The 25,814-nt window shown below is 42.6% G+C and overlaps 1 protein-coding gene across 2 annotated transcripts; it reads right to left on the minus strand.

Moving 5' to 3' along the window:
• Window positions 1-12: 12 nt before the first annotated feature.
• Window positions 13-14,523, minus strand: LOC111951984 (polyribonucleotide nucleotidyltransferase 1, mitochondrial). 2 transcript variants are annotated; one of them, XM_023970375.2, is made up of 28 exons: window positions 14,302-14,523; window positions 13,978-14,038; window positions 13,819-13,893; window positions 13,482-13,587; window positions 13,319-13,368; window positions 13,143-13,206; window positions 13,006-13,053; window positions 12,802-12,915; window positions 12,522-12,708; window positions 12,331-12,382; window positions 12,187-12,244; window positions 11,737-11,833; window positions 11,560-11,662; window positions 11,328-11,398; window positions 11,173-11,209; window positions 11,000-11,066; window positions 10,806-10,895; window positions 10,627-10,680; window positions 10,440-10,549; window positions 10,238-10,309; window positions 10,087-10,150; window positions 9,904-9,987; window positions 9,738-9,821; window positions 1,234-1,340; window positions 1,008-1,063; window positions 781-859; window positions 505-552; window positions 13-422 (listed from the first exon to the last, which is right to left on the minus strand). In XM_023970375.2, exons 1-28 carry the CDS (start codon window positions 14,418-14,420, stop codon window positions 267-269), a joined length of 2,313 nt encoding a protein of 770 aa, XP_023826143.1. In that variant the 5' UTR covers window positions 14,421-14,523; the 3' UTR covers window positions 13-266. The 2 variants fall into 2 exon arrangements, with proteins under 2 accessions (XP_023826143.1, XP_023826144.1); XM_023970376.2 differs by having other exon boundaries at window positions 13,978-14,066; window positions 14,302-14,387.
• Window positions 14,524-25,814: the final 11,291 nt, after the last annotated feature.

Raw genomic sequence — 25,814 nt, forward strand, 5'->3', positions numbered from 1 at the left:
TGTATAACAATGGAATGTTTAGTTTACATATTTATTATACATTGTATAAAATAGATAAACTGACAGCATATTGTTATTTGACAACTCAAAGTCCTATGGCCACCAAGCTGATATCACTGCTGAAATCAACAGAGAATGAGAGTACAGCAACCAGTGCTTGGAGGATGTTGGTGAGTAAATGACAAATGGTAGTTCAGAGAAGTCAGTGTAGATAGACTGTGGATGGAGACTGGACAGTTGGTCGGGGTCTAGGAGGATAAGGGGAGTCAAGATGAGTTGCTGGTTGCTTGGCCATTCCCTGTCCCCATGGTGATGCTCTGTTTCTCACTCAGTGTCTTAACAACTGTTGCTGCTGGAGATTGTAACACCTTCCTTGAAAGCCTCATTCTTCCATCTGTTGGGTCTCGCCCAAAGTATTTAACCTGTTGATAGCGTTCCATCAAAGAAAGAATATTAGTCAAGAAGTCAAGCAAATTAAGAAGGTCAGAAGACTGCAATACATACCTGAATCTGCTGTCCAACCTCTAATCCAATAGCACTTGGGTGTTTTATCTGGACAAATTCAATGTGTACAATTATTTCACTCTGCCAACAATTTTAGTTGAAACATTGTTTATTAATGGATGACTTTTTAAAATCACACAAATTACAACTTATTGTAAATAAAACTGAAAAGAAGCCAACACATGCAGCCCTTTCCAAACTGGTAACATCTGTAAAACATAATATATGTTTAAGTACCTGTAATCCCTGCATGGTATTCTGGGACTAGACTCTTACCCGTTTGTGGTCCAGCTGAGAGTTATGGAGCAGAACAGCACTCATATTGGGATACAGCTTCACCATGACACCAATGTCCCTGTGGAGGAAAGGAGACAGAAGTGCAGCAAGTCATGAAGCTACCTGTTTAGCAATCTAATATTTAAATCAATGGAAGAATTTTTTTTAAACTAGACTGCAGCTGCATCAGATGAAACAGCAGCCTCCCATAACGCAGCAGTGTGTACCTTATTTCCATGATGGTGGCAGTGTAAACAGCACCAAACTCCAGCTGCTGCTCTTGCTGAAAGGAGGGGGAAAAAAAGACATCCTCAGATTCATATTAGTACTGATGTGGGTAAGTACTGCCTTTTTGGAGGATATAGTGCAATGATGTTTAATGAGGAGTAAATAAAAAATGAGGAATTGTAAGAAATTAGGCAATACAGTGGAATTAGACTAGGTTGGACTCACGTCATCTTTGCAGATTTCTGTGATGAACTCCTGGGCTTCATTCATGGCACCAGGAGTAGGTGCAAACACAGAGAAGGTCTCCTCATCCACCTGGCTTATCGTCACACCTATCCAATGGCACAAAACAACCACACACACAACAACCTGTAATTTCCCCATACACCAGGGATCATCAACTAGATTCAGCAGCAGGCAGATTTTTTCTTGAGCAGATGGTCAGGGGGCCGGAACATAATTGCAAATAATTAGTAAATTGACCACAAGAAGTCCAAACAGACATAACATTTGACTAAAATAATAATTTCAAACCTTGCTTACGATTGCATGCATATATATAGTCATTTACAACATTAACAAATGTCTACACTGTTTCTGATCAATTTGATGTTATTTTAAATGGACACAATGTGCTTTTCTTTCAAAAACAAGGACAATTCTAAGTGACCCCAAACGTTTGAACAGTAGTATATAAACTCAGCAAAAAAAGAAACGTCCTCTCACTGTCAACTGCGCTTATTTTCTAAAAACTTAACATGTGCAAATATTTGTATGAACATAACAAGATTCAACAACTGAGACAAACTGAACAAGTTCCAAAGACATGTGACTAACAGAAATGGAATAATGTTTCCCTGAACAAAGGGGGTGTCAAAATCAAAAGTAACAGTCAGTTTCTGGTGTGGCCACCAGCTGCATTAAGTACTGCAGTGCATCTCCTCCTCATGGACTGCACCAGATTTGCGAGTTCTTGCTGTGAGATGTTAACCTAATATTCCACCAAGGCACCTGCAAGTTCCCAGACATTTCTGGGGGGAATGGCCCTAGCCCTCACCCTCCGATCCAACAGGTGCCAGACGTGCTCAATGGGATTGAGATCCAGGCTATTCGCTGGACATGGCAGAACATTGACATTCCTGTCTTGCAGGGAATCACGCACAGAACGAGCAGTATGGCTGGTGGCATTGTCATGCTGGAGGGTCACGTCAGGATGAGCCTGCAGGAAGGGTACCATATGAGGGAGGTCTTCCCTGTAACGCAGTGTTGAGATTGGAGGCAATGACAACAAGCTCAGTCCGATGATGGTGTGACACACCACCCAGACCATGACGGACCCTCCACCTCCAAATCGATCCCGCTCCAGAGTACAGGCCTCGGTGTAACGCTCATTCCTTCGACGATAAACGCGAATCTGACCATCACGCCTGGTGAGACAAAACCRCGACTCGTCAGTGAAGAGCACTTTTTGCCAGTCCTGTCTGGTCCAGCRACGGTGGGTTTGTGCCYATAGRCGACGTTGTTGCCGGTGATGTCTGGTGAGGACCTGCCTTACAACAGGCCTACAAGCCCTCAGTCCAGCCTCTCAGCCTATTGCGGACAGTCTGAGCACTGATGGAGGGATTGTGCGTTCCTGGTGTAACTCGGGCAGTTGTTGTTGCCATCCTGTACCTGTCCCGCAGGTGTGATGTTCGGATGTACCGATCCTGTGCAGGTGGTTACACGTGGTCTGCCACTGCGAGGACGATCAGCTGTCCGTCCTGTCTCCCTGTAGCGCTGTCTTAGGCGTCTCACCATACGGACATTGCAATTTATTGCCCTTGCCACATCTGCAGTCCTCATGCCTCCTTGCAGCATGCTTAAGGCATGGTCTCGCAGATGAGCAGGGACCCTGGGCATCTTTCTTTTGGTGTTTTTCCAGAGTCAGAAAGGCCTCTTTAGTGTCCTAAATTTTTCATAACTGTAGCCTTAATTGCCTACCATTTGTAAGCTGTTAGTGTCTTAACGACCGTTCCACAGGTGCATGTTCATTAACCGTTTATGGTTCATTGAACGTTTAAACCATTTATAATGAAGATCTGTGAAGTTATTTGGATTTTTACGAATTATCTTTGAAAGACAGGGTCCTGAAAAAGGGACGTTTCATATATATAAATAAAACACACACATAAACAGTCAAAAGTTTGAACACACGTACACATTCACGGGTTCTTTATGTTGACCATTTTCTACATTGTAGAATAATAGTGAAGACATCAAAACTATGAAATAACACATATGGAAACATGTAGTAACCAAAAGAAAGTTTTTAACAAATAAAAAAAATTGGGGGAGATTCTTCAAAGTAGCCAGGCTTTGCCTTGATGACAGCTTTGCACTCTTGGCATTCTCTCACCCAGCTTCACCTGGAATACTTTTCCAACTGTCTTGAAGGAGTTCCCACATATGCTAAGCACTTTTTGGCTGCTTTTCCTTCACTCTGCAGTCCAACTCATCCCAAACCATCTTAATTGGGTTGAGGTCGAGTGATTGTGGAGGCCAGGTCATCTGATGCAGCACTCCACCACTCTCCTTGGTTGAATAGCCCTACCACAGCCTGGAGCTGTGTTGGGTCATTGTCCTGTTGGAAAACAAATGATAGTCCCACTAAGTGGAATCATGATGGGATGGCGTATCACTGCAGAATGCTGTGTTAGCCATGCTGGTTTAAGTGTAGCTTGAATTTTAAATAAATCACTGACAGCGTCACCAGCAAAGCAGCCCTACACCATAACACTTCCTCCTCCGTGCTTCACGGTGGGAACCACACATGCAAAAATAATCCATTCACCTACTCTGTCTCAAAGACACGGCGGTAGGAACAAAAAACCTCACATTTTGACTCATCAGACCAAAGGACAGATTTTGGTGTCCTTTATTAGTGGTTTCTTTGCAGCAATTCGACCATGAAGACCTGATTCACGCAGTCTCCTCTGAACAGTTGATGTTGATGTGTTTGTTACTTGAACTCTGAAGCATTTATTTGGGCTGCAATCTGAGGCTGGTAAGTCTAATGAATGTATCCTCTGCAGCAGAGGTAACTCTGGGTCTTCCTTTCCTGTAGCGGTCCTCATGAGAGCCAGTTAGATCATAGCGCTTGATGGCTTTTGCAACTGCACTTGAAGAAACTTTCAAAGTTCTTGACATTTTCCGCCCTGACTGACATTCATGTCTTAAAGTAATGATGGGCTTTCGTTTCTCTTTGCTAATTTGAGCTGTTCTTGCCATAATATGGGCTTCGTCTTTTACCAAATAGGGCTATCTTCTGTATACCAATCCTACCTTGTCACAACAAATCAAATGTTATTTATCACATACGCCGAAGTCAGGAAGTTAAAGCTTGGTCGCAAATGGGTCTTCCAAATGGACAATGATCCCAAGCATACTTCCAAAGTTGTGGCAAAATGGCTTAAGGACAACAAAGTCAAGGTATTGGAGTGGCCATCACAAAGCCCTGACCTCAATCCTATCGAACATTTGTGGGCAGAACTGAAAAAGCATGTGCAAGCTAGGAGGCCGACAAACCTGTCTCAGTTACACCAGCTCTGTCAGGAGGAATGGGCCGAAATTCACCCAACTTATTGTGGAAAGCTTGTGGAAGGCTACCCGAAATGTTTGACCCAAGTTAAACAATTTAAAGGCAATGCTACCAAATACTAATTGAGTATGTAAACCTCTGACCACTGGGAATGTGATGAAAGAAATAAAAGCTGAAATAAATCATTCTCTCTACTATTATTCTGACATTTCACATTCTTAAAATAAAATGGTGATCCKAAATGACCTAAAACAGGGAATTTTTACTAGGATTAAATGTCAGGAATTGTGAAAAACTGAGTTTAAATGTATTTGGCTAAGGTGTATGTAAACTTCCGACTTCAACTATTATGCATGGGAATACTTTGGAACAGATTCCCCCCCATACACAATACCTATTTTGCCAATTGGCCTGGACCCCTTTTACTGCCAATACGGAGCCCCGCCAATTCATCACGACTGGATTACCAACGTAATCTGCCCGAGGKTTTTTTTCAACAGGCCCCTCCGTCGCGATGTCCCCTGAATGCCCATCTGCTAGCCGTGGCCCGCTAGCTGTCTAGAGCATATCGTACTGTTAGCTGAAGAGGTCCATCAGCCAATTTCTTGGGCTACTATACCCATTTTGCCAATTGGCCTGGACCCTTTTACTACACGGAGCTCTGCTGATCCATCACAACTGGTCTGCCAACGTAACCGCACGAGTGGGCTACAACAGACGTCCTCCGTCGCGACGTCCCTCAAAAGCCATTCTGCTAGCAACGCCCCGCTAGCTGTCTGAATCGCCGTGCCTCCAGCTCCCCAGCTACTCCCTAATGTCAATATGCCTTGTCCATTGCTGTTTTGGTTAGTGATTAGTCTTATTTCACTGTAGAGCCTCCAGCCCTGCTCAATATTCCTTAGCTAACCCATTTGTTCCACCACCCACACATGCGGTGACCTCACCTGGTTTAAATGGTGTCTCTAGAGACAATACCTCTCTCATCGTCACTCAATCCCTAGGTTTACCTCCACTGTATTCACATCATACCATACCTTTGTCTGTACATTATGCCTTGAATCTATTCTACCGAGCCAAGAAACCTGCTCCTTTTACTCTCTGTTCCGAACGTACTAGACGATCAGTTCTTATAGCCGTTAGTCGTACCCTTATCCTACTCCTCCTCTGGTGATGTAGAGGTTAATCAAAGCCCTGCAGTGCCTAGCTCTACTCCTATTCCCCAGGCGCTCTCATTTGTTGACTTCTGTAATCGTAAAAGCCTTGGTCTCATGCATGTTAACATTAGAAGCCTCCTCCATAAGTTTGTTTTATTCACTGCTTTAGCACACCCTGCCAACCTGGATGTCCTAGCCGTGTCTGAATCCTGGCTTAGGAAGGCCACCAAAACCCTGACATTTCCATCCCTAACCATAACATTTTCCGACAAGATAGAACTGCCAAAGGAGGCGGAGGTGCAATCTCCTGCAGAGTTCTGTCTTACTATCCAGGTCTATGCCCAAACAATTTGAGCTTCTACTTTTAAAAATCCACCTTTTCAGAAACAAGTCTCTCACCGTTGCCGCTTGCTATAGACCACATTCTGCCCCCAGCTGTGCCCTGGACACCATATGTGAATTGATTGCTGCCCCCCCCCCCATCCATCCATCTTCAGAGCTTGTGCTGTTAGGTGACCTAAACTGGGACATGCTTAACACCCCGGCCATCCTACAATCTAAGCTTGATGCCCTCAATCTCACACAATTTATCAATGAACCTACCAGGTACAACCCCAAATCCATAAACACGGGCACCCTCATAGATATCATCCTAACCAACCTGCCCTCCAAATACACCTCTGCTGTCTTCAACCAGGATCTCAGCGATCACTGCCTGCGTTCGTAATGGGTCTGCGGTCAAACGACCATCCCTCACTGTCAAACGCTCCCTAAAACACTTCAGCGAGCAGGCCTTTCTAATCGACCTGGCCCGGGTATCCTTGAAGGATATTGACCTCATTCCGTCAGTAGAGGATGCCTGGTTATTCTTTAAAAGTGCTTTCCTCACCATCTTAAATAAGCATGCCCTATTCAAAACATTTAGAACCAGGAACAGATATAGCCCTTGGTTCACTCCAGACCTGACTGCCCTTGACCAGCTCAAAAACATCCTGTGGCGTACTGCATTAGCAGCAAATAGCCCCCGCGATATGCAACTTTCATGGAAGTTAGTATACACAGGCAGTTAGGAACCAATATACACAGGCAGTTAGGAAAGCAACGGCTAGCTTTTTCAAGTAGAAATTTGCATCCTGTAGCACAAACACCAAAAAGTTCTGAGACACTAAAGTCCATGGAGAATAAGAACACCTCCTCCCAGCTGCCCACTGCACTGAGGCTAGGAAACACTGTCACCACCTATAAATCCACGATAATAGAGAATTTCAATAAGCATTTTTMTACGGCTGGCCATGCTTTCCACCTGGCTTCTCCTACCCCAATCAACAGCCTGCACCCCCCACAGCAACTTGCCCAAGCCTCCCCCATTTCTACTTCACCCAAATCCAGACCTGAYTGCCCTTGACCAGCACAAAAACATCCTGTGGCGTTCTGCATTAGCATCAAATAGCCCCTGTGATATGCAACTTTTCAGGGAAGTTAGAAACCAATATACACAGGCAGTTAGGAAAGCTAAGGCTAGCTTTTTCAAGCAGAAATTTGCATCTGCTATGCTTTATCTTGGGCAGGTCGCAGTTGCAAATGAGAACTTGTTCTCAACTAGCCTACCTGGTTAAATAAAGGTGAAAAAAAATCCAGATAGCTGATGTTCTGAAAGAGCTGCAAAATCTGGACTCCTACAAATCAGCCGGGCTAGACAATCTGAACCCTCTCTTTCTAAAATGATCCGCCGCAATTGTTGCAACCCCTATTTCTAGCCTGTTCAACCTCTCTTTCGTATCATCTGAGATCCCCAAAGATTGGAAAGCTGCCGCGGTCATCCCCCTCTTCAAAGGGGGAGACACTCTAGACCCAAACTGTTATAGACCTATATCCATCCTGCCCTGCCTTTCTAAAATCTTCGAAAGTCAAGTTAACAAACAGAACACCGACCATTTCGAATCCCACCGTACCTTCTCCACTATGCAATCTGATTTCAGAGCTGGTCATGGGTGCACCTCAGCCACACCAAGGTCCTAAACGATATCATAAACGCCATCGATAAGAGACAATACTGTGCAGCTGTATTCATCGACCTGGCCAAGGCTTTCGACTCTGTCAATCACCGCATTCTTATCGGCAGACTCAACAGCCTTGGTTTCTCAAATGACTGCCTCGCCTGGTTCACCAAGTACTTCTCAGAGTTCAGTGTGTCAAATCGGAGAGCCTGTTGTCCGGACCTCTGGCAGTCTATGGGGGTGCCACAGGATTCAATTCTAGGGCCGACTCTCTTCTCTGTATACATTTTTATTTATTTAACCAGGTAGGCTAGTTGAGAACAAGTTCTCATTTGCAACTGCGACCTGGCCAAAATAAAGCAAAGCAGTTTGACACATGCAACACAGAGTTACATATGGAATAAACAAACATACAATCAATAATACAGTAGAAAAATCTATATACAGCATGTGCAAATGAGGTAGGATAAGAGTTAAGGCAATAAATAGGCCATGGTGGCGAAGTAATTACAATATAGCAATTAAACACTGGAGTGGTAGGGTGTGCAGAAGATGAATGTGCAAGTAGAGATACTGGGGTGCAAAGGCGCAAGATAAATAAATAAATACAGTATGGGGATGAGGTAGATTGGATGGGCTATTTACAGATGAGCTATGTACAGGTGCAGTGATCTGTGAGCTGCTTTGACAACTGGTGCTTAAAGCTAGTGAGAGAGGTAAGAGTCTCCAGCTTCAGATATTTTTGCAGTTTGTTCCAGTCATTGGCAGCAGAGAACTGGAAGGAGACATCAATGATGTCTCTCTTGCTGCTGGTGATTCTCTGATCCACCTCTACACAGACGACACCATTCTGTATACTTCTGGCCCTTCTTTGGACACTTAACTAACCTCCAGACGAGCTTCAATGCCATTGCAACTCTCCTTTCGTGGCCTCCAACTGCTCTTAAATACAAGTAAAACTAAATGAATGCTCTTCAACCGATCGCTGCCCGCACCTGCCTGCCCGTCCAGCATCACTACTCTGGACGGTTCTGACTTAGAATATGTGGACAACTACAAATACCTAGGTGTCTGGTTAGACTGTAAAGTCTCCTTCCAGACTCACATTAAGCATCTCCAATCCAAAATTAAATCTAGTCAGCTTCCTATTTCGCAACAAAGCATCCTTCACTCATGCTGCCAAACATACCCTCATAAAACTGACTATCCTACCGATCCTGGACTTCGGCGATGCCATTTACAAAATAGCCTCCAACACTCTACTCAGCAAATTGGATGCTGTCTATCACAGTGACATCCGTTTTGTCACCAAAACCCCATATACTACCCACCACTGCGACCTGTATGCTCTCGTTGGCTGACCCTCACTACATATTCGTTGCCAAACCCACTGGCTCCAGGTCATCTACAAGTCTTTGCTAGGTAAAGCCCCACCTTATCTCAGCTCACTGGTCACTATAGCAGCACCCACCCGTAGCACGCGCTCCAGCAGGTATATTTCACTGGTCACCCCCAAAGGCAAATCCTCCTTTGGCCGCCTTTCCTTCCAGTTCTCTGCTGCCAATGACTGGAACGAATTATAAAAAATACAAATAAATAAATAAATCACTGAAGCCTTATATCTCCTTCACTAACTTTAAGCACCAGCTTCTGCACATTATCACTCCAGTGTTTAATTGCTAAATTGTAATTATTTCGCCACTATGGCCTATTTATTGCCTTACCTCATCTGCACACACTGTATATAGACTTTTTCTATTGTGTTATTGACTGTATGTTTGTTTATTCCATGTGTAACTCTGCTGTTGTTTGTGTCGCACTGCTTTGCTTTATTTATTTTGGCCAGGTCGCAGTTGTAAATGAGAACTTGTTCTCAACTAGCCTACCTGGTTAAATAAAAGGTGGAGAAAACCAACAACAACAAAAAACACTTTGGAACAGGGAACCCAGCCATACACTATGCAGCGATGAATAGAGCTAATGTGTTGGGATAAATGTTACCTGTTTGAGCTTGTAGTCTGCGGAGGTTATAGCCCCCTGGCCCAACAAAACGTGCTCGTCTGGAGACTGGGACTCTGACATTTTCTACAACAGACAGGAAAAATACCTTGAAAGCAAAATACATAAATAATGGGAATCAAAAAGGACTAGCAACCAAGAGTCTTACCGACAACCGGACCATTGTCCTTTCTGTTAGCTCTGGGCTTGGCAATGGTATTGTTCATGATGACCAAAATCTCCCTCTTGGCAACTGTAAGGATATGAGATTGAAATGGGGGTGGTGACTTTGATATTGATCTCTCTAGAGAATGAATAGATAGCTATTTATGGGGCATGTCTTTCATGTCACCTGTGGCTTGCTGAATAGCCTCCATTACAAGTTTGAGAGGTAAGCCTGGAATCTTCACATCAGCCTAGGAGGAAGCATACATTATAGCAAAAAGAAACAGTCAACAAAAAACGACAGCAGAGAGAAACCAATGGATGTTCAGCTACAGTACCTGTAAGGCATTGATACCCTTATTTGTTCCAGACAGTTTGAAGTCCATGTCTCCTAGGTAATCCTCGATTCCCTGTTGTGACAGAAAACACAAATAAAACAGTTCTACAGAAATAATCTTATGATTATAGTACACGTGGTATTCCATAGAAAATGTAGTTCGCTTTAGGAATGGTGACAAAAATACTAGTAATATTGGGTACCAGAATATCAGTCAGTATTCGGTAGTCCTGGATTTCCGATGGCTTCTCTGGGTTTGCCTTGGAGATAAGTCCAATAGCTACACCTGCCACAGCTGATGTAATAGGCACACCTGGAACACAGAAGTGCTATGTTTCACTGTAAATGAAAGAATAATCAACAAAAATGTAAAAGCGTTAAGTATTGTACCAGCATCCATCAAAGCCAGACTGCCTCCACATGCTGACGCCATCGACGAGGAACCTGAGAGAACGAGAGTGCGCTCATCATACAATCATTGAAATGACTAAGATTGGGCAATTAAGCTTATAATAATAAGTGGTCTAAAAAAATATAGAAGCAAAATGGAGGTCGTCCACAGAACTCACCATTAGACTCCAAAACCTCAGAGGTGACTCTAATAGTGAAGGGGAAGTCTTTTGGGATGACAGGTCTCAGAGCCTTCTCCGCCAGTGCCCCTGTCAACATAGAAACAGAATATTATTTAAATAGTCACATGAACTTAGGCATGCCACCCACACACTACCCATGGGCATATTTTAATCCATTCCAACATACTAACCATGACCAAGCTCTCTCCTGTTCATTCCACTCATCTTTCCAATCTCATTGGTTGCGTAAGGAGGAAACTGAAACAGAAAAAGTTAATTTCAGCCCATGCAGATTTTGTTCTGCAATACCAAACCAATAAGCAAATCCTACTGGAATCCTTATTATTTACATAGTGATACTCACCTCATAGTGAAGCATGAAATTCTTGTCTTTGACTCCACTGTTAAAAGAGAGCAACTCGTTTCAGCTAACACATATATATACATACACACACTACATTTAACACTTGCTTGAAACTTACATTATTAATTACAGTCCTTTTGAATGCATAAGTTTACCTTAATGCTGTAGTAATGATGTCTGTTTTAATACTGGACTCCAAGGAGTCAAATGTTACAGAGCACAGAACCTAGACAGAAAAGGCTTTACTAACTAGGCTAGATACAATGAAAAACAACCCAAAACAAATCAGACTCCGCAAATATATTTCTCCTCAATTCAACTTTCCAATGTCCCCAAAATGAATAGCACGCCTACACTGTGCACTTCTTTATAACGCCAGATCCCTACCTGTGTCTGTCCCCTCTGGAAAAGTGCAGACCCATGAAGGGGCTTAAAGACGTCTGCCTCACAGGAAATATTTCTTAATGAAGTCAGGTTTCTTCCATCACACCTTTAAAACAAGGACATTATTAATGACATTAATGACACTTTTCTAAATACTACTGAGCCATGCATTATTTTTACCTCCTATATTCATTCAAAACCAGATTGCGGAAGACCTCTTTGGACACCATGTTGAAGGATTCCATCACCTCATAAGGTTCTGCATGAGGATATTTCTCTACAGAAAACAGAGTATGTAGGCAGTTAGAAAGTAAACGAACACACACAAGACTTTGGATGTTGCAAAAATCTTGTAACATAACATTTATTTGTGTCACCCTGTTGCAGGATAACTTTCCTGCAATTCAGGAAATGTAAAAATGTGTGTATTTGAGGTTTAAAAATGCTTCTGAAGTTTGTAATTTCCACTTTGAAATTGGACTTGACTTTCCCTCACGAAAAATGTATCAACCCCTACAAAAATGTCCATTAGTTATAATTCACATTTCCTATTTCTGCAGGATTATTTTCCTGCTGTAGCAAACTGGCTCAAATTAAGATCCTACATCTGTATATAGCAATGATACATACCTTTCATTTGTTCCTCTGTTTCTAGTCGCACTTTGTTAATGGCGTCATCTCTGGAAATCTGAAACACAATAAGTTACTGATTTTATTGAATGAAAAAGTACCACCAAAACACAATAGCAAAAACAACCAGACATAAATACTTACCTTGTCATGAGTGAAGTCTGTGAAAACAGCATAGACCTTTTCAGAGGCCAATCTGAAAGCAAAACCGTGTGCTGTCATGTAACCATAAAAAAAAAAAAACGTAAGAAATATGAGAAATATCAAGTCAGAAAGAAATATGTCTTACTGTCGTGTGTGCTCAATATATCAAGTCAGAAAGAAATATGTCTTACTGTCGTGTGTGCTCAATCATTTCCTCGGGCGCAGAAAATATTTTGGGAGGGGTGCGCTTGGTCACTTTTGCTTCTCTGGCCATCTGCTGAATAGCCAATATGATCTGCTGTGTGTGCTTCACGCCAACCTTGACTGCATGACAGAAGTCCTGCTGCAACACATTCTCAGCAGATGCCTCGATCATCACTAAGACAAATAATATGTTTAATTTTTTCGGGGTGGTAGAGAGGATCCTGTAGGAAAAAGGGATGTGTGATATAGCTGGACTACAGTACTAACCCACTTGGCTGAGAGGTGCTCCAGCCACTATCAGATTGATAGTGCTGGAAGCCATTTGCTTTCGTGTTGGGTTCACCAGGAACTCGCCATCCACCAGGCCAATGCGCACTGCACCTAAAACATCCACGAAACACAGACCATATAGTAAAAGCCACATACATGCGAAGAAAAACAAAAGGACAAAGATCTTTATGAGATACTAACCAATTGGCCCATTCCAGGGAATGTCAGAAAGGGTAAGGGCAGCAGAGGCTGTAGGGAAGTTAAATAGTTCATGTTATCACTGGATGTCAAACAATGATCATGTGAATGTTTCTACAAGGAAATCAATCTCTCCTCACCTCCATTGATAGCCAGTACATCTGGATCATTAACACCATCAACTGCCAACAGGTTACACAGGACCTGAAAATATACACCGCAGGACTAAAATCAAGAGCATAGCTTGTAATAACAGTGTAAAAATATCCGTAATGAACCTACATAAGTACAACAATAACTACAAATACTAACTCACCTGAGTATCATAGAAATAACCAGCAGGAAAAAGGGGTCTGATTGCTCTGTCTGAGGTGAGACAATAAAAAAGATACAGTTAAGACTGCTAATGGTATTTGCACTAAATCTAATATAGAACTGGAGTAAGAGTTAAGGCATAGGAGTTAGAATCATCTTCTCACCTATTAGCCTACTAGTCAGAATCTCATTTTCAGTGGTGCCCAACTCCCGCCGCAAGTGGTTAGTGGGGATTCTACCAGCAGCAGCTGCTTTCTGTCTGTAGTCCACCTGTCAATCAAAAACACACCATTCTAGCCAAGGGACCTGAATCACACCAAGGGACCTGAATCACTCCAAGGGACCTGAAACCACTATGTTATAGCCTACTACACTAAAGAGATTATCACACACAATGAACCATCCCACATGGAAGATAAAAAGCAGCTTTTAAATATGTTTGAAGTGCATTGAAAAAAATGATATGACCCCACTTACAATAGAAATTAAGTATTAACTTACCACTAGTGGCATAAATTGGGAGGGGGACGGTTTCGTTTTGCTGACAGCTGTCACCATCACTGTTGTATCCCCAAGCTGGAAAAAGAGATCCGAGTAACTGGTCTGAGCATCTTGTGCATATTCACTTACAAACTCTCAAAACAGTATTATGATTTATACCTGCACAACAGCCGACCCATCTGCAAATCTGGCAAGTTTCCCTGTTGAGATCTCAAGTTTTCTTCAAAAGAGGGCAAATCAGAACACATCTGAAGTTAAGAGTGAATTGATGGGAGTCAATTAACCATTCATAACTGCAACGCAGATTTAGGAGGACGCGGACAAATATCCTATGCATATTCCGTCTTATAAATATATCTGACTCAGACTATGCACACCACTGCGTTGAATAATGAACTTGAAGCCTTGGCCCACAGGCTTGAGCGGCTATCACTGAGTAACGTTATGTTAGTAGCTAGCTAGCTAAGTCAGACGTATACTTACTTCTCACCCAAGTTCACGCCCACTTTTTGTATCGTTCCATGGCTGTTCCAGACACTTTGGTGGCACAACCGCACATTTAGTCTGGCCAGCGTGGGCCCAAGCCTCAGTAAATGTTTCATATTCAAGTACAAGCTACCATGAGATATACTTTTCAATTGAACATGAAGCCTTTACACAATTTTGCTGCCATTACAGTTCATCACATGCACGGAAGTACGTCACAAATAAATAGCGCCCTGTGATTGGACAAAAGACGTTCCACCATATCCGATTGGACATTATTTGTGCATCTCCAAAACAAGGCGTTGCAACTGGGAGGACAATCCGTGACTTGCAGATAGAGCGCATGACCGGGGGTCATAGGGTCTGAGCAAGCGAATCCGAGAGAAAGGGCGCGCTTGTTTGAAATGGAAAAGCGTCACGGTTGCTATTGATGAAGAACATCATGATGAAGCAGCTGATTTACAAGTGGGATGCACTGTTGAGCGCTACATCCCGAGTGGTTCGTGCTGATTGTACAGAGATTGTGACAGCCGGTTAAATGGCGTCCCTTGACATGACAAGAACAAGATGTATGTCAGGAGAAGTGCAGTATTATCATAAGGAGAGCCAAACTTGGAATATGAAGGAGGAATGGAGGGGGGGAAGAGAGGCAGAGGAGGTCTAAGAAAGAGAGGGAGGAAGAGGGTGAACTTGAGTCGGTTAAAAATGGCAGAAAAAAAGTGAGATGGTTTGTTAAAGAAGGATGGTAGAAAGTGCAAGCACAGTGAGTTGAAGACAGGGTGAGAAATGGAAGTGAATGAGGGCGAAGTATCGGAGGTGGTAGGTATGGTGAACTCGGAGCCTGAGGCTTGCACTGAGGGTCAGGATAAAGATGAGTCTGTGACAGTAGGAGTGAAGTTTTTGGAAAAAGTGGACCCTTTTCTTTTGGCTGATCCATTTGTGGTTTCAGGGTGGGTGAAAAGAGTTGAGTGCTGTGGAATCGGTGAGGGTAACCAGAAGTGGTCTTGTGATAATTGTTTGTGTTTCTGCTGGTCAGAGGGAGCAACTGCTCCTTGTTAAACTAATGTGGGCAAGAGATGTGAATTGTTTTGCTCTCAAGAAAAGGGTGCCATTGAAAGGAGGGATTTACAAGGGTAGCGGTAAATGTGAAAGTTGACCAACTGAAGGGGAAGATTCCCGGTGTTTGTGATGCTCGTCATTTGGTGTGACGCAGACAGGGTGGAGTGAGTGGAGAAACAGAGTGATTGTCTGTTCTTTTGAGTTTTGATGTTGAGTCTTTGCCTGACAAAGTGATGGTAGGATATATAAGTTATCCTGTACAGGCTTTTGTGCCGAATACATTACGTTGTTACAGGTGTCAAGCTTATGGGCATGTGGCAGCAGTGGGAAGGAGGGAGGTTCGTAGGTGTGCAGAAAGGCATGAGACACAGGAATGTGTAGCATTGGGGAAAGTGGTATGTGTTCATTGTAGAGGTGGCCATGGGGCTGGGAATCAGAAATGTCCAGTGTGAGAGAGGCAGGTTGAGGTTTCCAGGGTTAGAGTAGAGCAGAAGTAGAGGAAGATGGGTCAAGGGGGAGGGATCCTGAGAGTGTTAAGAGTACCCAATACAGAGGGATAAACCAAGTGATAAATGTTTCAGCAAGATTGGATTTTTGGCATTTATAGCAATGGTTATCAACTGTACTGCAGGGATGGAACTTAAGTCGCAGAAAATAGAGGTTGTGGTGGCAGCTGCAGAGAGGTATTTGGGTGTGCGAGACTTGACAGAATATTTCTGTTGGCCTGAAGTAGGACTAAATAGATTTATATAGTGGAGTATGGTATTTATTTAAAAATGTTTGTGAGTGTAGCGTTAGATATGAGGGTATTTGTTGTATTTAAAAATAAAGATAAACTTTTTAAAGCAAAGTATAAGGGAGTTATACTCCAGTCTAGTAGGTGGCGGTAATGCAACATTTATTGGATGCCGTCAGCCGTTAAACATCAAAGAAGGCGTTGCAGCGCAGTATTTTACAGCTCCAACCCATTTAAGCCTTGTTCACACTGCAGGCCTTATTAATAATCAAATCCGTTTTGGAATAATGACTGTTCAAACAGCAAGTTACAAGTGCCCAAATCGGATTGTGTGTTCAGACTAGTAATTTGCTTACATGGCTACACTAGTTGTCGTGTTTGTGTGTGTGTACGCACACGTGCAGTAGGCTGTTTGGGGCTAGTGCTTCTCACTCAGAAGTTGTTGTGTAGCATGCTTAGGTGACAATACATGCCATGGAAGTCTCCCAGTTGCTTTGAAGGTTCAAAATCAGTGTAAGAACACTTAAAGCCTCWMAAGATATGATCCAACTTTCAAAATGAGACCTTTTTGGCTTGCCACAGCAGTCAACTAGCTAGCTTTTTAGCACATTCACTAATTTGTTTGTAATTCAACAATTAGCAACCTAGTTAGCTACCACATGTTCTTGTCAAACTGGCAACAGAGTAGCTAGCAAGCAACAAAATATGGCATTCTAAAAACCACTTGAGGGCAAAATTAGCAGATTAGGCCATTCAGAAAAGTCCCATGGCCACGAATCAGATTTGTATACTTAAAACCACCCATGAATGTGGTTTGAAATCTGGCTTGAAATACCTGATTTAATGTGCTTTGTTGTTCAGAATGCAGTAAAAAAATATAATTGAATCGGATATGCAAAATAATAGGATTTGCGTCACTTCAACTTGCAAGTGGGAACAATTCCTGTTCAAATAACATACAGTATGTCAAATTGACTAAATGCCAAACTTTTTCTGAAGAAAATATGATTGAAGGGTGATGTTTGAACTTAGTTTTGCTGACTTTCCTAATGCGATTGTTTGTATCCCCACACAATGACCATAACCATCAACATCAATCAAATTCATCTAGCATATAGCACGTTTCCATCCAAACATTTCATGCTCATTAATTATCTGAAGCATGAAATGCCGACAGATAATTTGTTCGTTCGACATGGTAGGATCTTTTTGTGTCGGTAAAATTATGTGAGAAATGGCGGTGGAAACGCCCTTATGCGCAAATATGTATAGGATAACTCATATCATGGACACTTACTGACATTTGTGGCAGCCTCGCATGATGTATTGTTGTTTCTACCTTATTGCCTTTGTGCTGTTGTCTGTGCCCAATATTGTTTGTACCATGTTTTGTGCTGCTACTATGTTGTCATGTGGTTTTGTAACCATGCTGTGTTGTTGTTTTAGGTCTCTCTTGTCATGTGTGTTTTGTCCTATATATTTGTACTTTTAATCGCAGCCCCCGTCAGGAGGCCGCTTGGTTGGCCGTCATTGTAAATAATAATTTGTTCTTAATAACTGACTTGCCTAGTTAAATAAAATATTGAAGTCAACTTGGAGTCACGGGGTGATATGTTGTGTGGTCCTCACACTAAGACTCGAGAAAGCATACAGTTTATTAGGTACAGATGAAATAGCATGAACTTCACAGGCTGGTGAATGTGCACGGTGATGAGCTTGATGCTCCTTTCCAATAAATATCGAAGGTGTTATTCTGGTGACATGATGATTAATGCTTGGCTGCCATTTGACCAATACAACTAATATCGTTTTAAATCCTACACGCACTGTATCTGCGAGCTGTTTGTTAGAGCGCATGTGGGCTCATTGGCTATATAGCACAGTTTTTGTGACAAACCCACCAGTAGAGTTGAAAATGCGATAGAAACCCATTTAACACAAATGTAATTCGGTACATGGGAATTTAACAGTAAACGTCATTTTTATGTGCACAACGTCATCACGCACAGCGCCTTTATCCGCAAAAAAATAAGTTTGATGGAAAATTCGCATATTATTTTAGCATATTCACATGAAAATCTGTCACAAATTGGATGGAAACCTAGCTATTGATAGATAGTGCCCTTTAATGTGGATTGTTGAGTGGTACATAGCCTACATTATGATAAACCATCTCTGGTACAGTGCTGTTTAAAAGTGTGAACACAAGAGGGCGCATGTTCTCACAATTAACATGATACCCACCGGGTCATGTCCCATGTCCCTCTTCTTCCTCCCAGTGTGCGCTCCCTTCACCGGTTTGAAAGGAAATGACTGGTACAAGAAATATTGTGGAAACTCCCACTAGCCCATGGCTCCACCAATCCAATGCTTTTACATTTTTGGGAAGTAGTAAACGAGTGCACACTGCAGAATAAATTATATATTATTGGGAAGCACACAGGGATAATGAGGTATGATAAACTAGAAGTCTGTGGTTGTACAATGTCAGGCTTGCCAGCCATGCTGTAATTGTACTGGAATAGCCTAAATCACAATGTGAGTATATGTTGAAGGACTTGTAAGATAGGAATATGTTTTTTTGGTCAACACAGTACTATTAGCTTCTTCATCATGAAATAATGGTTGTCCCTTACACTGTATATTTACCTGCTTTATAGTCAGTTAATAGGCCATACCCTATTTTGTTCTAAGGTTATTTAGAGGGAATTGTCTGTTTTTTTATTGCACTTTGAAAACATATTTTAATTCCCTGGATGTAAAATAAAATTAGACAACCACTGTTTTGCAGTATTCAACAGATCATTATTATTTATTTACTTTCAGTGGTGAATTCAGGGGAAACATATCCATGGCATTTTGGGGTCAAAATTTGGTTGGGGATCATTGATGGACGACAATATTCAATGCTTGTCACTGATTTTCAAGAAGATTTAGGTCAGGACTGTGACTACTAGACCATTCAGGAACACTCAACACCTCTTGGAAAGAGGCATTAGAATTTGTGTAGTTGTTCTGCTGAAAAATAAAGCTATCACAGAGTTAGGTTTTCAGAAGATTGTGGCAGGATTTCCTCTAACTTTTTACCTGTTTCTCCTTTCATATTTATTTTGATCCTGACAAACTCCATAGCCGCTGCCGGTAACAATCATACCCATAACAYGATGCTGCCACCACAATAATCATCTTATTCAAAATGATTCACACCTGTAATGACTGCCAATGGTGCTTCCACCACAGGAGTCTGCTTAGGGGAGAACGGTTCATAATAATGGCCGGAACGGAGCAAATGTAATGGCATCAAACACCTCGAAATCATGTATTTGATGTATTTGATACAATTCCACATATTCCGCTCCAGTCATTAACACAAGCCCGTTCTCCCCAATTAAGGTGCCACCAACCTCCTGTGGCTTCCACCAAGTATTAACTATGGCAGGGCTGCCAGAAAACGTGTGGTGAGGCGGCATTTGCCCCAGCACTTTTCAATCTGGTGACAACGCCACACCACTTTTGATTTAGTTTTATATAATACATTGATGCAAAGTGCATCTTTAAAAAAGTTATTTGCCTCATGATTTGTCAACTCGCAAACAATTTCTCTGTTCTTCACATCGGAGTGCTGCTGCAGGCTCTGCGCATGTCTTGACCAATCCGATTCAAAGAAATCACAGGTGGCGTGGGCCCGGGTACAACACACAAAGCTGAAGGCACGCTCTACACTTTCCTCCGATATGATGGTCCCCTGAACGTTCTTGGGACGTTGTGTCATGGTCCCCAGGAGTCTTTTGCCCAGTTCCCGGTTTGTCCCGGGGACGTCACCTTATGGTCTCAAAGAAGCGTCACAGTTTCATTACACATCACCCCTTGGCATCAAGTCCCTGATTGGTGAACAAGTTATCCAGTCACAGCTCTTTGTCTTTTGGCAATGCTAGGGACATCCACAGTGCTTTTAATACATTGTTTTCAACTTACATATTTGACACACTTTGATATACATGATTACATTGTATGTTTTATTCATTCAGTAATTATTATTTAACATGTCCTCACCTGGGATTTGAACTCACAACCTCTTGGTTCACGCCATTCCACACTTCCTGCGTGACAAAAGACACCAGGGGACCATGACACAACATCTCAAGAACATTCAGGGGACCATGACACAATGTCCCAAGAACGTCCTAAAAACATCCTCGGAGACATTCCCAGGACAAACAGGGAACTAGACAAAACAATGCTCCCTCGCCCTCCATTTGGCAAATCTGACCATAACTCTATCCTCTTAATTCCTGTTTACAAGCAAAAACTAAAGCAGGAAGTACCAGTGACTCGCTCAATACGGAAGTGGTCAGATGACACGGATGCTACGCTACAGGACTGTTTTGCTAGCACAGACTGGAATATGTTCCGGGATTCATCCAATGGTATACCACCTCAGTCACCGCCTTCATCAATAAGTGCATTAACGACGTCGTACCCACAGTGACCGTACGTACATACAGTTGAAGTYGGAAGTTTACATACACCTTAGCCAAATACATTTAAACTCAGTTTTTCACCATTCCTGACAATTAATTCTAGTAAAAATTCCCTGTCTTAGGTCAGTTAGGATCACCACTTTATTTTAAGAATGTGAAATGTCAGAATAATAGTAGAGAGAATGATTTATTTCAGCTTTTATTTCTTTCATCACATTTCCTGTGGGTCAGAAGTTTACATACACTCAATTAGTATTTGGTAGCATTGCTTTTAAATTGTTTAACTTGGGTCAAACATTTCGGGTAGCCTTCCACAAGCTTCCCCACAATAAGTTGGGTGAATTTTGGCCCATTCCTCCTGACAGAGCTGGTGTAACTGAGTCAGGTTTGTAGGCCTCCTTGCTCGCACACGCTTTTTCAGTTTGCCCATAAATTTTCTATAGGATTGAGGTCAGGGCTTTGTGATGGCCACTCCAATACCTTGACTTTGTTGTCCTTAAGCCATTTTGCCACAACTTTGGAAGTATGCTTGGATCATTGTCCATTTGGAAGACCCATGTGCGACCAAGCTTTAACTTCCTGACTGATGTCTTGAGATTATATCTACATAATTTTCCTACCTCATGATGCCATCTATTTTGTGAAGTGCACCAGTCCCTCCTGCAGCAAAGCACCCCCACAACATGATGCAGCCACCCCCGTGCTTCATGGCTGGGATGGTGTTCTTCGGCTTGTAAGCCTCCCCCTTTTTCATCCAAACATAACGATGGTCATTATGGCCAAACAGTTCTATCAGACCAGAGAACATTTCTCCAAAAACAATCTTTGTCCCCATGTGCAGTTGCAAAATGTAGTCTGGCTTTTTTATGGCGGTTTTGGAGCCGTGGTTTCTTCCTTGCTAAGCGGCCTTTCAGGTTATGTCGATATAGGACTCGTTTTACTGTGGATATAGATATTTTTGTACCTGTTTCTTCCAGCATCTTCACAGGGTCCTTTGCTGTTGTTCTGGGATTGATTTGCACTTTTCGCACCAAAGTACGTTAATCTCTAGGAGACAGAGCGCGTCTCCTTCCTGAGCGGTGTGACGGCTGTGTGGTCCCATGGTGTTTATACTTGTGTACTATTGTTTGTACAGATGAACGTGGTACCTTCAGGCATTTGGAAATGCTCCCAAGGATGAACCAGACTTGTGGAGGTCTACAATTGTTTTCTGAGGTCTTGGCTGATTTCTTTAGATTTTCCCATGATGTCAAGCAAAGAGGGATCACTGAGTTTGAATGTAGGCGTTGAAATACATCCACAGGTACACCGTCAATTGACTCAAATGATGTCAATTAGCCTATCAGAAGCTTCTAAAGCCATGACATAATTTTCTGGAATTTTCCAAGCTGTTTAAAGGTACCGTCAATTTAATTTATGTAAACTTCTGACCCACTGTAATTATGATACAGTGAGTTATAAGTGAAATAATCTATCTGTGAACAATTGTTGGAAAAATTACCTGTGTCATTCACAAAGTAGATGTCCTAACCGACTTGCCAAAACTATAGTTTGTTAACAAGAAATGTGTGGAGTGGTTGAAAAACGAGTTTTAATGACTCCAACCTAAGTGTATGTAAACTTCTGACTTCAACTGTATCCCAACCGGAAGCCATGGATTACAGGCAACACCGAGTTTAAGGCTAGAGCTGCCGCTTTCAAGGAGCGGGACACTAATCCAGACTCTTATTAGAAATGCTGCTATGTCCTCAGATGAACCATCAAACAGGCAAAGCATTAATACAGGACTAAGATTGAATCCTACTACATCGTCTCTGACCCTTGTTGGATGTGGCAGGGCTTGAAAGCTATTACAGACTACAAAGGGAAACCCAGCCGCAAGCTGCCCAGTGACGCAAGCCTACCACACGAGCTGAATGCCTTTTATGCTCGCTTCGAGGCAAGMAACACTGAAGCATGCATGAGAGCACCAGCTATTCCGGATGACTGTGTGATCAGCTCTCCGTAGCCGATGTGAGCAAGACCTTTAAACAGGTCAACATTCACAAAGCCGCGGGGCCAGACAGATTACCAGGATGTGTACTCAAAACATGCGCGGACCAACTGGCAAGTGTCTTCACTGACATTTTCAACCTCTTCCTGACCGAGTCTCTAATACCAACATGTTTCAAACAGACCACCATAGTCCTTGTGCCCAAGAAAGCGAAGGTTTCGGGTTTTAAATGATTACCACCCCGTAGCACTCAATTTGGTAGCCATGAAGTGCTTTGAAAGGCTGGTCATGGCTCACATCAACACCATCATGTCGGAAACCATAGACCCACTCCAATTCGCATACCGCCCCAACAGATCCACAGATGACGCAATATTAATCACACTCCACACTGCTCTTTCCCACCTGGACAAAAGGAACACCTATGTGATAATGCTATTCATTCATTACAGCTCAGCGTTCAGAACCATAGTACCCACAAAGCTCAAGACTAAGCTAAGGACCTAGGGACTAAACACCTCCCTCTGCAACTGGATCCTGGACTTCCTGTCGGGCCGCCCCCAGGTGGTAAGGGTAGGCAACAACACATCTGCCATGCTGATCCTCAACACTGGGGCTCCTCAGGGGTGTGTGCTTAGTCCTCTCCTGTACTCCCTGTTCACCCACGACTGCGTTGCCAAGCACTAATCCAACACCATCATTAAGTTTGCTGACAACACAAAAGGGGTAGGCCTGATCACCAACAACGATGAGACAGCCTATAAGGAGGAGGTCAGAGACCTGGCAGTGTGGCGCCAGGACAACAACCTCTMYCTCAACGTGGGCAAGACTAAGGAGCTGATYGTGGACTTTAGGAAAACGAGGGCTGAACAGGCCCCCATTAACATCGATGGGGCTGAAGTGGAACGGGCCGAGAGTTTAGAGTTTTCATGGTCCAAACACACCAAGAGAGTTGTGAAAAGGGCACGAAAACACCTTTTCCCCCTCAGGAGACTGAAACGATTTGACATGGGTCCCCAGATCCTCAAAAGGTTCTACAGCTGCACCATCGAGAGCATCCTAACCGGTTGCATCACAACTTGGTATGACTACTGAACGTAAGGCGCTACAGAGGGTAGTGCGTACGGCCCAGTACATCACTGGGGCCAAACTTCCTGACATCCAGGACCTATTTACTAGGTGGTGTCAGAGGAAGGTCCAAAAAATTGTCAAAGACTCCAGGCACCCAAGTCATAGACTGATGTCTCTGCTACCGCACGGCAGTGGTGCTGGAGCACCAAGTCTAGGACCAAAAGGATCCTTAGCAGCTTCTACCCGCATGTGACAAATACTATTTTATTTTATTTGATCCTCCATGGGACCATGACACGTTCTAAAAACTTCCCCGGGGACATCCCCAGGACAATCCGGGAACTAGAAAAAAACTCCAGGAGACCATGACACAACGTCCCTAGATTGTTCAGGGGACCTTCAGGGGACCATGACACACGGTCCTAAGAATRTCCTAAAAACATCCTCAKGGACATCCCAGKACAAACTGGAAACTAGACAAAACCTCCATGGGACCATAACASAACATTCCAAGAATGTCCTAAAAATGGGACAAACCGGGAACTTATAAAAAGGTCCCCCAGAGAATGCTCCCTTGCGACCCTCATGCAATGTTCTAAGGACTAGTAAAGTTAAAATCTAGAAAACCTCCTAAAAAGGTCCTGACATGGTTCTCAGTGACGTCCAGGGAACTTACAGGGAACTTGACAAAGATCCCCCAGAAAACGTTCCCTTGGGACCATCACGCAACGTTCTCAGAACGTCAGTGGAATAACGTTGCGGCAAAACCTTTAAGGGACCTAATGGGAACGTCTGTATTGCATGGAAATAAGACTATTTTTCTGCCTGATCGACTGTAGGCTACTAACAACAGCARCTGCATAGTCAAACCTACTATGCGCCCTGTCCCTCTGGCCAGGGTAAATTAACCGGTAATGTTGTGTGTTTATAGCCTATTTGTTTGTGATAAAATGTGAATGGGATCAAATGTTGTTTATATTCAAATTTGGGTTGACAAGGCTAGACTTTTTTAATCCAAAAGTATTAACTGGAATTAGTCAATAAACACAATAGCTGACATAGACTGTGAGTAAATTGTTTATTCGGCCTACAGTTGCATAGGGCAAGCCTACACAATGCAAACCTGCATGAAGCAAGCTCAGCCCTGTGAGTGTTTCTTTCTCTGTGTCTGTGTATAGTTCTTCTTTAACATATAATTCATATGAACAAGTACAAGGTTGTTGCAGTTTGACAGGGGTTTCATCCAGGAGTATTTTAAAACCATGTGACCTAAAAAGAAAAATTCTGATCCCATTATAGCCCATATTAAACCTTTTTACAACAGATTAATAACGTATAAGGTCCAGATTTWTAGCTGGTTTGGTTACCAGATCAGGAAAAACTACAGGCCCCAGATTTTTCTTTCACTTTAGAAATTTAAAGTACGTATACATCGGTAGAATTAATAATTGTTGAAAAAAATATAATTGACGAAAAAATATACAATTATTGATATACTATACACAATTTAATTATTCACTTCTTTGGGGGACTAACTAATCTTCTATCTAGGCTATTACTGCTTGCTACTGGACATTTTGGTGTAGTTTGTTTTATTTTTTKKGGGGGGGGGTTCAAATTTCACACTGTAACACGCTATGCCTCGTGTCAAGAAGATCCCCTTGCTGTAACTCAGGAGGGCATCCTGCGTATAATAAAAAGGAGATTAGTGTGCAGCCATGCTGAGGATTGGGTGGCAGGCTGTGGTTGGTATGGCAACAGATTAGTGCAGTTTTTCCCCCCAGAGATTCTATTAGGTTTATCCAGTTGCCATGGATTTGGACAGGTTGAGATCTCCTGTCCTTACAGTATCCAGAGGCAAGGACCATTAGTGTCTTATGGACCAATCACTGAATGTTGCCGTCAGATTGCACTTAGATAATAATTGTTTCATGGTTTGTTTCTTAAAGCAGATAGTCTTGGAAATGCAATTCTAAATTATGTGTGTGCTTTGACCAGAATACAAGTAAATAAATATTTTATTAATTGACCGGTAATCTATTTAACATCTATTTGATATTGAACCTTCTTTACTGTGACCTTTTGGATCACAACTCACAATGCACAGTCTATAGGGACTGGAAAGTCTGTCCTCATATCTGAAATCAAATCGTAGTTGTGCTGGGAAAGG

The sequence above is a fragment of the Salvelinus sp. IW2-2015 genome, linkage group LG25 (genome assembly GCF_002910315.2).
Source record: "Salvelinus sp. IW2-2015 linkage group LG25, ASM291031v2, whole genome shotgun sequence".
Taxonomy (NCBI): domain Eukaryota; kingdom Metazoa; phylum Chordata; class Actinopteri; order Salmoniformes; family Salmonidae; genus Salvelinus; species Salvelinus sp. IW2-2015.